Consider the following 16,045-nt stretch of genomic DNA (forward strand, 5'->3'; position numbering starts at 1 on the left):
ATTTCTCATTATGTTTCAATCTTCTATTACCCATTTTTCTTTCCACCTTTCTTGCTTTCAATCCAACATTCCTGACTTCTTATTCCATTCCATCTTTCTTTTTTACATTGTTCTTTCCAGCTTTCATGGAAGGTAGCAAATGAACCATCCACACAAAATCTTTCTACTGAGCAGCATAAACCAGTAGCAAAACACAGACTGGATAAAAAAGAAAAAATGTCAAATAGCCGAGGGCATTCATATTTTACGAACATTAGCATCTTAAAATGTATCAAATCAGTGCAAACTAAAGTGGCGATGTGCAATAGTGCAAATGGCATGATTTGCAATCAATCTTCATTAGTCAATACCGACATAATACTAGACGATCGAAAAGTGCTTATGATCTAAACACCGAGCCAACCATATAGATGAGCAATAGTGCAAATAGCACAAATAAAAATCACTCTCAATTAATCATCCGATTATATAACTGATATAATACAAAATAATTTTAAAGTGCCTTTGATATAACCATAGAACATAGAGCCTCCCAATTCCCATTACATTACTTCTAAAAATGATTTCATTGAAGTGCATTACGCTCATATCATGGGGAGAAGGGTGTCATAAAAACATTCAGATCTAATATTCTGTCTCAAAGAATCATGTACATTTAGAGACTACCTAGTTGGAGATTTTATAAACTTCCAACCTTGTAATACCAAAGAATGTGCTACCACCATAGATATATAAATAAAACATTGACCCGGCCGGTGAGGTGCTTTAATGTGTTTGAAGAAACCAAATAGGGCTAAAGCATATCAGGCTGAGTATTCAGACCAAGCATTTTGCTTAAACCTTGAATAATCGGATACCAAAAGTCATGCAGTACTGGATAGGTAAAAAAAGAATTGCATGGGAGTGCACTGGTTTGGCACCTGAAGCATTGCCACAATGTTGCTGAGTTCATCATATGGAGAGCGCTGGGTGTATAATATGCTAGCCACCTAGAAAGGAACGCCATTTTCTTAAAGTATGCTGCTCTTAAGAGCTTTGTGCCCCGTATCAATTATAATCTGCCATTCCCCATATCGTTTTTTTTACAACCAGTGCTCTTAGCAATTTTATCTAAAAAGATGGGAATCAGCATTGCGTTTGAATATTGTCATAGAGCTCTATACCAATTCCTTACACCAAGCATTCTGTTCTTAGCTAATAACTTCATCAGCAAATGAGAACCCCATTCAGTATTGCACATTTATCTTTCAAGAAATTACTTATCTGTAAAAAACCGTAAAAAAGATTGAATACAAAGCACGAGCTGCAGCTCTAACTCAAGCTCAGCCCAGGTTCTCAAACTCAGACTTGTAAAAAAAAAAAAAAGAAATGTCAACTAAGCAAAGCCGTTTAACATTCCATCTTTCTAGAAGAGTTCCTGAAATCACCAATGACATATATTTACACTCATTTAACTAAATAAATGCATTTCATAAAGGAATACTCCACTTCCTAAAAATCTGTTTACTATGACACACCATATTATGGGGCCACTTTATATCTAGTTTTTTTCTATACTTTAGCAATTTTCACAAAAAGCTGGCAAATCTATCTCTGATCAGCTGGATCAGAAGAAAATGGCCAAATAACTGACCAGGACGACTGATTGCACTACACTATCTGAAAAGAATGGTAAATGACAATCCTGTACCTGGGTAGCACTAGCCCCCACTGTTCCTTATTTAATTGTAATACTGCCAAATAAACTCTGGTATGCTTTTTCCTTCATATAAACTTACTGAAGAGGGAGTCGAATTTGTGGAAATATGAATTATTCACTTTAATTTTAACAGTAGCAAAACAAAATAGAATAGTGGTAAAATCAATATTTTAATCAGTGAAAGACGTCCAATAATAGATAATGGAAGAAGTGTTCATCTATTCAATAAGTCTTTAACTTTCCTCAATACAGTCAGATAATTGAGATGAAACAGATCTGTAATAACTGAGGTTACAAAAATTCCCAAATATCTAACTGAATAATTAGGAGCCAACTGTTGATGCAAACAGAGAGGAATATCGCTCGCCTCTGCCCTGAACAAGGCTTCCGATTTTGAGTAGTTGATCTTAAAACCACCCACCGCAGTACATTCCTGAGTTATGTTGAGCACTCCTTGAGTATTGTTTTTGTCGGCTTTGAGATATGAGATAATGTCAATCACAAAAATCTTACTTTTTGACATCCCCTCCAAAGAGGTACTAATCAGAAGCTTGTTGCGGAACTTAACCGCCAAGTGCTCAATAAAAAAAGGTAAACAAAAGTAGAGACACTGAACAACCCTGGCAATCACCTCTCTTTATTGCAACCACGCCAATCTCCTTAGCATTAATCAACATCTTGACCTCTGCACCCCTGACAAATATTATAAAACAATGATAACATTTCTTGGGGATATCAAATTTGGCTAAAATAGTGAATAATGCACCCCAATTAACTAGGTTGAAAGCCTTTTCAGCATCGATTAAGATTATTACCACTTTTAAATTGTGGGAAAATATTTGATGGCCTGGACCAGATAGCTTGTATTTGCCGATACTGATCTACCAGGTATAAACCCATTCTGGTCTATCTGAATAAATATCTGTACCACAGGCATTAATCGTGTCACAATTACTTTGGTGAAAAGCTTGAATTGAAAATGTAATAGACTAATTGGCCGATATAAATTGACATTGAGAGATGGATTATCTTTTCTCAGAAAGCGGACTACCAGTGCTTCAGTAAAAGAGTTGGCAGTATCAGCTCAAATAATTATGTCAAAAAAGTTAGAAGTTGTGGAGAAAGTTCTATATAAACTACTGTTGGAATACCATCGCTCCCATGTGCTTTTACATTTGCCATTGTATTAAAAGCTATGTCGGGCAAAGATATTTTCGCAATAAGACTATTCTTATATGTTTGGGACAATTTAGGGAGCTCAAACAAACTAAGATATTGGTCCTGCTCTATCAAGAATAAAGGTCCTAGAATGTTGATAAAATAACTGTGCTATTTCTTCTTTGTCACTTGTTTGTGTGTTGGAAATAGATTAGGAATAGTATGAATGCAGTATTGACTCATTTTACTCCTAGTGGACCATGCCAAAAGTTTACCAATATGTTGCCTCTTTTCATATGCTTTCTGCTGGAAGCATTACATATTTCTTCAGCCATAAAAAAATCCCTAAAATTCTGTGACGCATGACTGAGCTCTTACTGTCTCGGATGCCTTTTCCAGGGTTTCCTGCAGCTCCAGAATTCTCATGGAGCGTTCCCGGCCCGGCCAGGTTGTACACTGAAATACTGACCGCCACAACGCCTAGAAGACTACTCCGGTTTCCAGCCTATATCCACTAGACTGGTTACACTCACATGTGCATTGTCGCATGTTTCATCCAACAATTCGCCTACTGCACGTTCTGCAGCAGTGCCCCTCTGTCATCTCACCCCTTCCCCTCACTGGGCACCCGGCTGGGTTCCATGTGAGTTACCTACCTTTCTTGTCTTCACATTGGGTGTCACAATTCTCATGATGACAGAGATTCTTTGTTATACCAGAAGTCCCTATACCGTTAGGTCCTGAAGAGACCCCCCATCCACATAGGGGTCGAAACGCCATGCATTAAAATAAAGCGAACCACGACCACCATACATTGTTTCGGAGGGTTGACTTTATAAGTACATTGGAAACCACTCTATGTATTTGTTCACTAATTGTCACAAATTTTAATAGGTTCCACTTTTTTCACTGGGGACATAATACACTATTTCAATTGAATTATTGTTTTCTACTATGACCATATACATTTTTGTTGTCTTTACCTTATACTGTGTTGTGTACAGACCTTTTCTCCTCCTGACATCTCATTAACCCTATAATTCATAGCAATTGCGCATTATAATATCATAATCCTTTAACATTTCTGCTGTCCAGCACAGGAACCATTGTTTCTACATATAATACTTATACCCTGGTTCCAAGTGAGTAGGGTTCCCTTGTAACTTTTTTTTTTTGCCTTAAACACTTTAGCACCACACAGTGTTACACCAACTTCGTCTCCTTGATATTTCCCCCAGAACAACTGAACACGAGCCAGGGAACTAACAGTCTGTTGTGAAGTGGACACGCTTTGATGACTGTTGTGTCCTTTCGCAGCGTTTCGCTGCGAATAACATTCACAACGATTTTGTGTCATTGCTACCTGTGGCAACTCCCAATATATGGACGGGAGAACAACTGACTGAAAGATAACCCCGATGCGGGAACGCCACCGGTGTCCAGGTCGGGAAACTTGAATGAAGCCTTCCTGCACACCAACTCACCGCGACATAGCTTCACTACTTAGTGTCTGTGAGTGCGTCTGGAAACGGAGTGCAGAGTGGGAAGGTGGGAGGAGCGACTTAGCGGCCAGGCATGCGGGGTCTGTCTAGCCACAAAAAAGTAAACATATGCCAGGGTGTTCTGAACACAATGGCCTTTCATAAATATAGATTCAACAGTCAAGTGGTTACTTATAAATATGTAATGGCAGAAGGTTAGCAGGATCACCCAGGTCTGCATCAGGACTGCGTTCAAAATCTCCACAATGGAGAGAGCATACATAGGTGTGGTAAGGTGTGCATCTCTGGCAGGAGACAACTAGAAATGCACTTTGGAACAAGAGCTGCACATTGCTAAGCAACATCTAAAACTGTGCTTTGGCCAAGAGACACAAACACAGCACATCATCGGGAAGAAGTGGAAGCTGAACTGTAAATATGTCAAAAAAGTAATTTTTGAAAAATAAAGTACTTAAAGAAAGTCCCTCATGGGGCACCATCTTAACAACTGGAAGATAGATGGTAGGTTTCTATAGCTATACTTTGATTTCTGAAATCAAAAACAATGTTATTACTGAGAGGCAGGATTGTGGAGAATGATGTAGGGGCAATACATATTACAACAGGTCTTTGGGGTACCCACTGGTGTAATGAAACCTAGACAGCTCCATGTGGAAGAAAACTAAAATTGTGAGCTGGGCTAAAATATAAAACAGTCCCTTGTACATAATAGAAAGCAATCACTGGCAAAGTGAATAGGTCTAGGTTATAAAAGATCACGCAAGTGGCTTTGCCAATGTTTGCTGCCAATCGCATGACTTAAGATGCACACATGTATGGCCGCTGATACATATGCGTCAGGATGCATGCAAATACGTGCATCATGATGCATGTCAACATGTGCGCAGAGACACGTATATGCCATTTTTAATTTACCATTTTAACATGGCAGGCGACTATGTAAGAAAGGTAAATTAAAATGTTTAAAAGAATTCAGAAGTAGTATGTGCAAAGCACAAAAAAGGAAGTAAGCAACACTTTCCAGCTACTGGTCCCTCAGAAGAAAAAAACCATTTAAAAATACTAATTAAACCTGGGCCGAAGGATATGGAGCATCAGGGAAGAGAGGGAGCAAAATGGGAGCTCAAGAGGAAGGGAACAAGCAGACAGGTACCACATCCCTCATGAAAAAATAATAACAAAATTTACCACTGGAAGTGGGATGGGGAGGAGAAAGTGAGGGAGTGGGAAAGAGAGTGCCAGGGAGAGCCTGAATAAATCAGAAAAAGGGCGAAGTGAGATCAACAAAAGAAATGCGCTCACATGGAGTGGGCAATACTATATAAATTAAGTTCCCTCAGGTATGCAGCAGAAAGATACTATTCTTCCAATCAGTACATTGTGAGACTGATAGGCGCCTGGGCAGGACAATCGAGGAAGAGGAAGGAAAAACACTGAATCAAGATAATACAACTGAGACAGACAACAAAGCCTCACACTCATGACCATGGGGCTCTAACACTCAACCCACTCTAAATAATGTTATGTGTTGTATACAATAGGTCTGTCTGTAGATGAGCCCTATTAAGGGGACACACAAATTATGAATAATGAGAGATCTGTTCGGTACCTGAAAGTCGACGGTGGTCTGTTTTCTGGTGTTCTAGAAGATGCAGGTCCAAAAAGCTTTCTTTGTTCATCCCTTGGAGTAAATGGCCTTTGAGTTTTTATAGTCCTTAGTGCATTCCTTGCCTCAGTTATAATTTCAGCACTTGTTTTTTGTTTAGGCACTGGTGGTTTGAAAAATGGTATCAGTTTCTCTGCCTTCTTATCCTTGGAGGGGTGCATCTTTGTAATTAATCTTGGATATTTTATAGAAGTACTCCTTGTGCTACATAATAGGCGTGTAGAGTACCTGCAAGTCAAAAAGCAAAGAGACATCGTTACTCAATACTTCAATAGTGTCTGTGAAACATTTTACAAGACAGCGATTTGAAAACAGCACTGTTAAATTCACCTAACCAATACTGGTGAAATAATTTCCTTGTTCTCCATCTGTTACATAAACAAAATACCATGTTCTGAGTGGATCTAGGACAGCAATATTTTTGGAACTAACTAAAACTGCGATAAGGGTCTGTTATTCAATACCGGTCCTCTTAAATGATCTACAAGCATTACAACTCTGCGCCATTTTTTTATTAAATACAAACATAAAACTTTCTTTCAGGTATGACTTACGACTGAAAATTCAGAAGTATGTCAAACTTATCGATAGAAAACAATTTGGGAAACAGGAACAGTGTTGTCATTACATTGCTAATGTATTTTCTGTATATTAAATTAAGGGTCACTTATATCAATGTGTTTATATTTTCAAGGGACAAAGTAAATTTACCAACGGATCAATTCTAAATAACAATATTGATACTGAGAAAACATACAAAATAAGTCCTTTTGAAAAATAAAAAAAGCTATGCTTCATGCGTCCAAAGTATACCTTTAATATTTTTAATAAGGAATAGACTTGTATAATAAAACAATATATTATGATTCCTAAATGTTTTTTTAAGTTTGGAAGTGTATGTTCTGCAGTAAAACAAAACTATGTATTCAAAAATGAGACCCTGAGTCATTCACCAAAGGCAGCTAGAGTTCCCCAGCAGAGCACAGCAATCGCAGTATGGGTATAGCTATGTGGCAATGGATTACAATGGAAACACTGGGGCGTGGAAGCAAAGACTATAGCTAGTTTGAGAAACACAGTGATTACAAGGTGGCACAGTTATGGAAGTATGGTCTGGCCAGTGGTGGCTACTCTGCAAAGGCGGAGGAGCAGTTGCCCCACTGCTATTTCAGCAGTGCAAAAAAGAAAATAATGACATGACGTTATTATCATTTTATTTTTCTATGCTGGACTCGGAACCAGGTCGGGCGGGGCTTGAATCTGTAACACCAGAGCAGCGTGGTTTGCACTCCTCTAAGTGCGCATGACGGTTTGGCCTGACCAAACCGTCATGCATACTTAGCATGTTCCCCACAGGGATTTGTATCACAGCCCCGTGGAGAACATGCCCTAGCTCCAAGGCACTACCTGAGTGGCCAAACAGGCTGCTCAGACCAATCATTGATTTTCTGGGAGAGTACGGGAGCCTGGGTGCTTCTGGTGCTTTCCATTCCAGCAGATGAAGAGGACAGAGGAGAGTCATGCGGCGGCGAAGGTAAGGTTTTTTTTTATCCATTCCCACCTGTCCCCCTCCCCCAATACCCTCCCCTCCCGTTCCAAGCCAGTTGTCACTGGGCCTGTCAAAGTTTAAGATAGAGGAGTAGAAAGGTATTAAATGGGTGGCTATGGCAGTGCAAGGATGGCAAGGGGACACAGTGATGAATATTCTTCAAAGCATTTTGAGTATGGGATGAACATTATAGGACTACTATTTTGCACACTCTTTTGTAAATCAGCCCCAAATTTCCAACTCCCTACCAGTAAAAATGCACAGCCTTTCTATTTGTAGTAACTGCACAACTTTTCCCCTGAATGTTTTCATTTTAATCTCATCTTAGATGTTTTGTTGCCAATTCACAAGGAACATAAGTGTATGTAAATGAGTACTATAGTAGTACGGCTTTATTTACTCCAAAGTGCCTTTGAGATCAGCCTCATAATAGGACAAGAGAGGCAGTAATGGCAAAGCACAGTGAAACACATGGATAACCATGAAACCAAGGTGGAAGAAGGAAGGTACTTCATTGAAAAGAGAGGGGTGTTAATAGGGCACAAGGAAGGCTAGGAGGCACACATGAGGAAAAGGAAAGGTGGCACAGTTGTGAAAAGGTGTGGTAGAAAAGACACAAGGGTGTCAATGTTGTACAGGCATGCCAAGACTGAATAGGAGTGGCAAGGAGCACTGTCAATGTTAACCCCTTCAGTGCCCGCCCCTTTCCCCGCCCTGTGCCGGCCGTTGCATTAGCGGGCGGGGTCTATGACGAGCTGGACTCGTCATGGGCACAGCGCAACCGCGGCCCATGACGAGTCCAGCTCGTCATGGGCACTGAAGGGGTTAAGGATGAATGTGGAAGGAAAGGAGCATGGGAGGACAAGGGAGAGAGTATTGAATGAGGGGTGCTAAAGGGGGTACTTGGTTATCAAGAGCAGCCTGTAGTTGGCCAGGATTAGGGAGGTGAAAAGGTGGGAGTGGCGTTACTTAATAGGAGCAAAGAGATGATTGAAGAAGCACAGTGCTATCAATGCAAAATGGGAATAGGTATGGTAAGAGGTAGTGACGTGGCAAGGGAACCTCAAGGATTGGAGTAAAGGTGCAACGCAAGGGGTGGCAAAAGTGAGGCACAGGAGTGGTAAAAGAAGGATAGTAGGCCACTGCCAATGTGACACTGGAATAGTAAAAGGCACAAAAGAGCAAAGCAAAGGGACTGTAAGGGAGAACCTGAGTAGCTGGGACACATGGGATCCACACCCACGCTTACATTGTACTTAATCAGAATGGTATTCTACTCCTTAAGGTCTGAGAAGTGAAAGTTGGCCCATAAGTCTTCCTTTACTATAATATCCACAAGGGGATGGAACGGTTTCTTTAGTCTATTTGTACAGAAGACGAGACCTGACTCCCTGCATATGTGTATTGGCAAGGTATTCAATCTTTGTACCCTTTATAACACACATCTCTCGCCTCCCTGGTGCTCTGCTTGAAATCAGGGCCCTTAGCCAGTTTTGAGCTGAACTTTTGAATACGCTGTCTGATCGGTGCTTCAACACTATATCACTCAAATGACTTTAATTGATTGCCTTTATTATGGGGGGGTTATGCGCATTATAATTGCCACTATGAACTTAGTTCTAGTGGTTATAATGTGCCTGTTTAAGGAGAGAGGCATTTGATCCTACTTACAATAATGATCAGATTGCTCCATAGCAATAACAAATATGTCTTTAGTTGTATTGTGAACATTGCTTATGTGAGACAAATACTCCAGCGAAAGAGCGACCTCCAGGGATTTCTTTAGATCCCTTCACTACATCAAGGTGGGAGCCCTTTAAAATAGACCGTATAAAAGAGCCGTGTTTCTTGTCCATAGTAAAATCTTCTAACCAGCAGCTGCTTCTGTACAAAATTGTGCTCCTGTGTTGATACTTTAAAAAGATTGTTTGCTCCCTATTCTCATGAGCTTATCCCAAAACCTGCTTGTTGTAGTAGCAAAGCCTCTCAGACATTTGGCCTGTTCTGGAAACTTCTGTGTTAGGGTTTAAAACTTGTGCTTTACCTTGCCCTAGTGAGCCTGAATACTTATTTGGTGCTGAGGGGATCCCTTTTCTCCACTTTACAACTCTTTTAATAAATACATTTTGAGACTCAACTGAAACTGGAAGTGGAGTGGAGTGGAGTGTTCTTTCACAGCAGTACTAGCAGCTAATATCCATTCAATGAAACCCAAGAATGTAATTGTAAGATCTGGAGACAGAATATAGGGTGGACTGAAAAGGGATAGATTAACACTAGTCACAGTAAATTTGTACAAAGACCTGTAGGTTAGAGGTGCAGATGAAATCTGGGTTAGGGCGGCTATCCCAAGGCCAGTGAGAAGAAAAGGGAGGGGCAAATGGCTTAAACAATGAAGAGAGAAAGTAGGTATTAATGTTATACAGATGGTATAAGAGAAGATTAAGTCCAGAGTATGACTCATCAAATGGGGGGGCCCTATACATGTTGGCAGAGCTAGGATGGAGAAGAGGTCAAAAAGATAACAACCATGCGAATGACTTATGCACGTAGTCCGAAAGATAGAACTAGGCGAAAAAATAGGTCTGGAAGATTCCAAAACAAACGGGCAGCAGTCTCTGAAACAGACCCCCAAAGTTTGTAATATTAAACAGCATGTCACACCAAAAGGTAAAGGTAGGTGCATACGTTTGAAATTATGACTTTGATAGCAATTATTTAAACTCTAGGGAAGTTTCGAGACAACAAAAAATTCTCATGTTAAAAAGGTTTCTCCTCCATCAAAAACAGCAATTGTTTCCGGTGAGTAACTTCATAAACAGGGGAGGGGGCACTGCATGCACAGACAATATGGAGGCTTTAGGATTCCATGCACCAGATTTCGGTAATAGTCGCAAAATCTAGTTTTAAAAGTTTTAAAAGAAGGCCGTATTTGTAAACACAGCTGAAAGATCAGTGTACTTTTTAAAATAATAGCAGAAAGGGCCGGTGAGATAAAAGGATAGACATGCAAGGCTGCTCACAGTGTTCGGAATAAGTGAAAACAGGCACAACATTGACAAGGTAGCAAGATACTCACCTGTGCATGGTTGAAGTGCAAGGAAATCCTCCCATGTTTAAATAAGACACATCTTTAGCCTATTCAGAAGAAGAACCAATAGCTATCTTGACCCGGTGTATGGACTTGGACCAGATGATCTTACCTCCAAGGCATGTTTAGCCAGCCTTCTGCATGCATAGCTCTGCACGCAGTGGCCTCACAACGCAGCTGCCTTCAGTGGTAGAGGCATTGGTTGTCCTGTTATCATGAACCACAGGAACACACCAAGCAGCAAACAGATAGCCTGCACACTGTTATTATCATTGCATGTTAAGAAAAAATAATACAAATATGTAAAACAAATGAACGACAGAAACAAGATACGAAAACAGAAGCAAAAGGAGGACCAGCCATATAACAAGAAGTGAAGCCACTCCACACTATAACCAAGTGCCAGAAAGCAACGTGTAAGCAGAATAATGGAGTGACACCAATGGAAAAAAACGAAGTAAAATTACAATAATAAAGTACAACTGCAAAAAAAGAAAATATTTAAAATATCATGGGGTCAGGTGAATACACAGACAAAAGTGTGCTCAGTCAATCTACGATGGAGGACTGGGCATGGCTGACCTCCAGACTTTACTAATGGGCAGTCCAATTCAACGCAATAAATGATTTGGGAACAGTGGAGGGGTCCAGCTTTCCAACTGGAGCTTAATCGTTTTAAGGTTCTACTCTTCTAGACTTCCTATATCAAGCAACCACCCAAGAAGCTGTCTTTGGTCACCAAGTCCACCTTGAGGTGATGCAGAAGGCACTTCAGTCAAATGGACTGTACGTGGGAAATTGATGGCTCACTCTCTTAACATGTACTGTCTCACATATAGAATTCATCCCTTGCAACTGGCATTTTTCCAGACATATGGAAACATGCCACACTTCTCCCCCTGAAAAAAAAAATCGAATGGGGATCCTGGGAATTTGAATTACTACAGGCCGATCTCTCTATTGCCGGCACCAGCAAAAATGCTGGAAGAACTGGTGCAGCGGCAATTAACTGACTTCATTGAGAGTAAGGGCATTCTACATGACACCCAATCCGGATTTCGGTCTGGTTTTAGTGCGGAGACTGCTCTCTTGGAGATGGCTGAGTCAGTAAGACTGTCAGTAGATTCAGGGGCATCGGCCATGCTGGTGCTCCTGGATCTCTCTGCTGCGTTTGACACAGTTGACCACACCTTGCTGGCTTAATCGTTTTAAGGTTCTACTCTTCTAGACTTCCTATATCAAGCAACCACCCAAGAAGCTGTCTTTGGTCACCAAGTCCACCTTGAGGTGATGGCAGAAGGCACTTCAGTCAAATGGACTGTACGTGGGAACCCCTCCTTCCCCGCACCCCGGCATAGCAAATCTCTATACCATTCTACTGTTTCAGAGGGTGCTGGAAACAGCCCTTTCTAGGGTGCTTCCCCTCGACTTTTTGCTTTTCTAATTCCCGGTTTTCTGCTGATCTGGGTTCTAGCCTTAGGACTTTTCGCGCATTTAACACTGCTATTCAGTGCCAAAGCACTGTGCTCATCATACACTTACTGGTGATTTGCGAATACTTGATTGGCTGGTTTGAGTTAGCTGTAAGTCCCTTATCTAGGGGTAAGATATATACCCAGGACATGTACCTCGATAGCTCCTCCGTGGGCTACATCGATCGTGTCACAGGTTTGCCCTGGTGGGGTCTGTGTGTGCAGGTTACTGTTACTCGGCTTGGCATTTATAAAGCTATGTGCCAAGGTTCTGCATGTCCCTTACTATACTGGAGTTCTCCCTGGGGACACCGTACAATGTTGGAAAGAGGTAGGGCATGTGCACCTGTATGTCACATGCAAGGGTTATGATGGTGTGTTCGGTGCAACAGGCCTGCTTCGCGCATTGGATTAGTATGGGAGATTGTACAGAAAGGCTATTGTGCAGTATTTCCTACGTGCAGATTAGCAGCAGTATAGTGTTTGATATTGATGAGGACGCAATGGTGAATCCTTTCTGGTAGTGCACGTGGATCCACATTACTTATGTGGAAATGTCACTTTGGGAAAGTGGACATATCGATGCTCATGGCTCTGTGTGTCTGTCAGCCTGTCTCCAAGTCACATCTGGGTGCTGGGGGAAAAGCTACATCGGTGCAATTCTGATAGAAGGCAATAACCTAGGGGCTCAAGGGAAACTTCAGACCTCTGACTAGGAGGGGCCTTTCTGGGACGGTTACACAGGAGTGGATCTGGGACCTGCATTCCAAGGGGCAGGGTTTTTCCCCCAGTTAAGATAGTGATCAAACCTCTCGGGGTAGGATGGCAGACAGGACAACATTTAGAGAGGGCCTCTATGCATTTCAAAGGTGGCCTTTTGAACTGATTGTATCTTCAAATGCCACTGTGGGTATAACGTCTGGGGCTCTGGCCTCAGAAGTTAGAGATGCTTTTGGATTTGGAACCATACTACGCTGGTTCGATGCTGGGACATAGACAAGAGGAATCAGTAGGGCAGGAAGGACTGCAACTGGATTATACGCAGACTTGTGGTGGCCTGGAGCTTTTCATGCTCCAGGAAGGGGACTATCACTTGGACGTTGCTGGCCTGCAGCCAAGTGCCAACTGTCATGGCCCGGGTCCCCAAATACTCTCCAAGGGCAGGTCGGCTGGCCTCCTGTCCACAAGATCCCAGGCGCACATAGGACCTCCCCATTCCCACAAGATTGTACGGACAGTGTGGTGAAAATGGGTGAAAGTGATCGTCAGTTGGGACAAGGACCGTCCTGACATACACAATCGTCACACTGTGCAGATGAGTGTGTTTATAAAGATCAGCAGCCCACCTGAGGTGCCAGGATGTGAGGAGTTCGAGGAGCGCAGGGGAAGCTTGCAGACTCTGTGGGACCAGTGCTTGCAACCAGGGGACCTTTGCTAGCTTGCACTCCGAAGTGAGTGGTGTTGGGGGACCTGAGCTGAGACTGTCTTCAAACTCCAGATCGGGAGGATGACAGTGCATGACATCGTGGCCTTCATCTGAGGCTCCCTCTCCCTGGACCCACGCCACAAGGTACTTTGTTGTGGAGAATATCATGAAGGTGTTATTGGGGTTTCGTTGTGCCTTGTGGGCACCTAAGGCTGGCTGACGGAAGCTACGTCAGCCCGTACCTCCACTTGAGGGGAAACATTTCTCTAGACTTGACAGCGCATCAGCTTCCTGGATAACAGCTTTTGTCTCCAGGGGGAATATCGATCCCACACTCATGCCATTGCCACTGGGCGGCTAGAGGTTTAATCTAAATGCATGAAACTAAGTAACTGTTTCTTTCCGTTTTAGTTGGTTCCAACAATCTAATCAATGTGGTGTCAGCAGGGGCAATGTGTATCGTTGGCTGGTGTAGTTGAGCGACTGAGGGGCTGGGTCACGAGGCACAGTCAAAGACCTGTAATTGCTTGACCATTGTAACTGTTGGGGTTATCCAATATTGTTGTGTTGAATGAATACCTCTGCTTAGGGCATATATTTTCATACCATTCTGCTGCTAATGGGAAAGTTCGACAACTACAAATAACTGTAAAGTGTATATACAATGTGTATCTTGTTTTCTGTGTGTAATACAAAGACCAGTGTTTTATACGTACGCTGTGGAGTCTTTATGTGGCATAATTATTTTTATTATTATAGTGTGTCGTGAGGGTGGTGTTGTGCCAATACTTTACACTTGGGCCCTGAGGATAAGCCTGTTTGCTCTGTGCCAAGCTGCCTAAGGGTGAGCACAGGTTGTAGAAAAAATTTATTGTACTCATCCTATCTAGGACGATGGATTCTGACTGGCTTCGATGTGTCCCAGCCAGCCAGAAACCACTGGGTCTAACAGAGGGTTTTAGTACTTGGGATCTCACCAGGATCTCTACATCAGGAGAAGACCACTTTAAATTGTTTGGTATGCTGCATAGCGAGTTTGATCTCTACAATATGCAGCCTATAAATAACTGAAGAACACATCCTAGAGTTGAGTGGGCAGAACTGTTGACAGTCTCAGCCTGTAACCCCTGGAAGCTAATATCACACAAGAACTATTTGGTAGGAAAAGCATTCTCTGTATATACAGAACCATAGTGATAAATGCACGGTCCCCCTACTGCAGCTCTGGTCTCACTATGAGCGTGACTTTGGAGCTCTAGCAGAAATGTGGGTAGAAGCCAAGATTGCAACCTGAGTCTTGGCAATCTCTGCTTACCGCAACTGGCCCAATTTAAACTCTTCCATAGAGATTCCTACATGACTGAAAGAGTGTGGAGGATGTGCACAGGTCAGTCCCTTAACTGTATACAATGCCATGCGGAAACAGGAAATTTCTTACATTTGGTATGGGAGAGTCTGATCATTCAAACCTACTGATGCAAAATTTGGAGAATCCTGACCAGGACTGGGATGGCCGGTATAGTTAAACCCAAAGATAGCGTCCCTAAGAATCAAGGAGACTTGGGGGTGGGAGTCAATATGTTCAAGGGGTGCCAAGGGAAACATAATAAAATTGGGCGACTTGATAAGGCCATTTTCACAATATCCATTACTGTGGTACCACCTGGCTTGTGATTATGTGTCAATACATAAAGTATATCTGCTCTACTGCTCCTATTAACTGTGCAACATAGCCTGTATTTTAATTTCTCCATCTTTATATTTGTTTACCTCCAGAAAACGAATAAACAGAGTTATATAAATATTTGGCATGAATTATACACATCCATTTTAGGCAATTTAGCACAATCTTTTGAACAAGGTGATAGCTCACTAGGTAAACAATGAGATGGGCGAGTGTGTGAGGGAATTTTTACCCATATTTGTAGAACAGCTCAATTTGGTGGTGTATTAAATGTAAAATATTAAAAATGACAATAGAATCTATTGCTATCGTTGAGAATTTAACTAAAACAATGGAAATGAAGATTATGAGAAATGTTATGTCAAATACTGAACATTTATTTTGTTTAACTATGGAAGGTAAGAAGTTTCAGCACTTAATTAGTTTTTCTTTGTTATCCAGAAAAGGTCATACTCTGTTTTAAAACCCATGGGAAGGTTATTGGACATATAGTTGGCTGTATTTCTATATAAGCACCTGTTGCTTAGTGGATTATACTGCAGTCTCATGGTACCATTTACAAGAGGTACGTTCATCATTGTCAGCACTTCTTCTTTGGTCTTGTTGATTGTTAGCTCGGCAGGGAACGGAGGTAGAGGGTACTGAGGTTCTTTTGGTATTCAACCATTATCCTTCCACATGTTTTATAGGGAGGGTCAGAAAGAGTAGGGTAGGCGTAGGGATTTTAGTAGTGGCCCTTATGTTATATATCTCTACTTTTTCTGTTTGTAATATCTACAGAGGATCAAACATGTTGCA

General features: G+C 41.7%; 1 protein-coding gene across 2 annotated transcripts in view; it reads right to left on the minus strand.

Annotated features, from left to right (window-relative positions):
- ARMC2 (armadillo repeat containing 2) overlaps positions 1 to 16,045 on the minus strand; it is a 486,620-nt gene that overhangs the window by 440,933 nt on the left and 29,642 nt on the right. For both annotated transcript variants that reach the window (XM_085611202.1, XM_085611201.1), the window contains exon 2: positions 5,969 to 6,253. In XM_085611202.1, the coding sequence (XP_085467328.1) occupies positions 5,969 to 6,186 (218 nt within the window). In that variant the 5' untranslated portion in view covers positions 6,187 to 6,253. The remainder of the gene's footprint in view (positions 1 to 5,968; positions 6,254 to 16,045) is intronic.

The sequence above is a fragment of the Triturus cristatus genome, chromosome 6 (genome assembly GCF_964204655.1).
Source record: "Triturus cristatus chromosome 6, aTriCri1.1, whole genome shotgun sequence".
Taxonomy (NCBI): Eukaryota; Metazoa; Chordata; class Amphibia; order Caudata; family Salamandridae; genus Triturus; species Triturus cristatus.